This window comes from Buceros rhinoceros, unplaced genomic scaffold (genome assembly GCF_000710305.1).
Source record: "Buceros rhinoceros silvestris isolate BGI_N320 unplaced genomic scaffold, ASM71030v1 scaffold8010, whole genome shotgun sequence".
NCBI classification, from domain to species: Eukaryota; Metazoa; Chordata; class Aves; order Bucerotiformes; family Bucerotidae; genus Buceros; species Buceros rhinoceros.
In genome coordinates, this window is record NW_010387829.1 from 23,129 (window position 1) to 25,052 (window position 1,924).

Here is a 1,924-nt window from a genome sequence, read left to right on the forward strand (position 1 = left end):
CTTTCTCTGTGAAAGAAGTTTTAGACAACTTCAATTTTATTAATTTAAGTGTAAACAGAAAACCCCGTGACATTGTCCCACCGCATTTGACAGAACTAGTGGTGTGAGCGACACACCCAAAGCACACTGTGCCAGGACGAAAACAAACCCAAACCATAAAGTCCAAGCAATGACCATTTCTGCGTTTTACATGAAAACTGAGCTGCACCAAGATTTCCCGTGTCTCAAAAGCGAGGGCCCTTTTCACTTCTCACACAGCTTTCTTTGGGAAGACAACACACACTGTCGTAACGGAGCAGAAAGATACAGCCGTGAAGTGACAGACAGCGTTTGCATACTCCTGCTCTTACTGCAATCCTGTTCCTGAACTGCCAGTCTTGAAACAGTGACCTTCACACCAAAGTGTGGCTCTGGTGGTTACGAGAATGGAATAACAGCACAATATTCTCCTGGCTTTCTATGCAACTCTTTGTAACGTGCCTGTCTCGTGAGGGGAGCGCTCCTGCCCTTAACAGGCCCTCAAAGCCTGCCCGTGGATAACTCAGCCAGCCACTCGACCCGCTGCTCTGTTGGGAAGCAGAGGAAAACTGCAGCTGCTTTCCTGGAGCAACAGCGTTTTTCAGCAGTGTAGAAACCCTCTGAATCAGAAACCTTCAGGTATGCGTTAAACCCCAGGAAATCTGGTAAGCTGCTTCTGTATCCTTAGCTGAACGCTCACGAAACACCCTGCAGGGACTGTGGGGAAAGCAGTGGAGCACTCACTCGCAGCAGCTGAGTCATACTGGGATGGGGATTTTCCTCTGCACGTTCCCTTTCGTGGTCTTCAGTGGTCACCCCACACATCGTGGGCTCTTTCTTCACATTATCCAATCGATATAAAACGTGTTTAGAGCCAGAAGAGGGATCCATGGGCTCAATTCCATATGTGATGTTCCCGATTGTCACCAAACCCCTAAAAGACAGTAGCATGTGAGAAATTCTTGCATGAAGCACAGAGGATGGTTACCCAGACTTTTCACAGTAAACCAAAGGAGCAATTACGCTTTGATAACCAAAGGCAGGTCTGTATCAGCACTGGCAGAACATCATGTTTCACTCCAAGCCTGACAGCAGCCTGCACTTGACGGCGCCGTCACAAACACGGCAAATGAAGCGTTTCTGTAAGAGTCTGCAGCGCCCACGGAATTGTCACAGGCCTTAAACAGGAAAGCTTTAGTTCAATTACTGTCACCATTTTGTGTCTGACAGGCACTGCAAAAAAATCAGTCCCAAAGACACAGAAATCAGCCTAAAGCAGGAAAAAAATCCCTATCAAATTTGAAATTCATAAGCTTTAAGGCAAATTTCATAAAATTTGTGGATTAGTGTTTGACTTCCCGTTTCTGCACCACGTCTTCTGTAGTGACCATCTATCCAAATTAGAAAATAAGCCAAACTTTGTGTCAAATAATGACTTACTGCGCTCTCATAACAAACTGCAACTTACTTAATGATATTTCAAATATCTATTAATGGTGTGAACAAGAGACACCGCAGGAGAAGCGCACAAAGGCACACACCACTGCCGCCTGGCCCTCGTCAGCGACTCCCCGCCTGGCTGAGCAGTAGTGAAAAACAAGAGCAAGAATCTTGTTTCAAGTTCAGCGAGCCAAGACTCACGTGACAGCAGGGACACAAAAGACAAACTGTGCTACCTGAGGCCCGAGCAAGTGCTGATGGCAGCCACGGAGTCCAGGCTCCCCTCCACGTAGCCCCGGTAGTGGCAGTGATCCTACACAGGAAACAAGGGCGCGTTACACACCTTCCACACGTATCTGCACACCCAGAGCGACCTGCGATCGCGCACTGGCTGCGCCTGCCAATGACTGGCAGCAGTCACAGCCTGAGAACACCATATGCTTTAAGAGAAAAATTACCACATGAC

The 1,924-nt window shown here is 47.7% G+C and overlaps 1 protein-coding gene across 1 annotated transcript in view; it reads right to left on the reverse strand.

The window, feature by feature from the left end:
* ADAM9 (ADAM metallopeptidase domain 9) overlaps nucleotides 1–1,924 on the reverse strand; it is a gene marked incomplete at its 5' end in the record, with an annotated part of 18,315 nt that overhangs the window by 12,483 nt on the left and 3,908 nt on the right. The window contains 2 exons of the mRNA XM_010136134.1: nucleotides 764–952; nucleotides 1,695–1,771. Coding sequence (XP_010134436.1) covers nucleotides 764–952; nucleotides 1,695–1,771 — 266 coding nt within the window. The remainder of the gene's footprint in view (nucleotides 1–763; nucleotides 953–1,694; nucleotides 1,772–1,924) is intronic.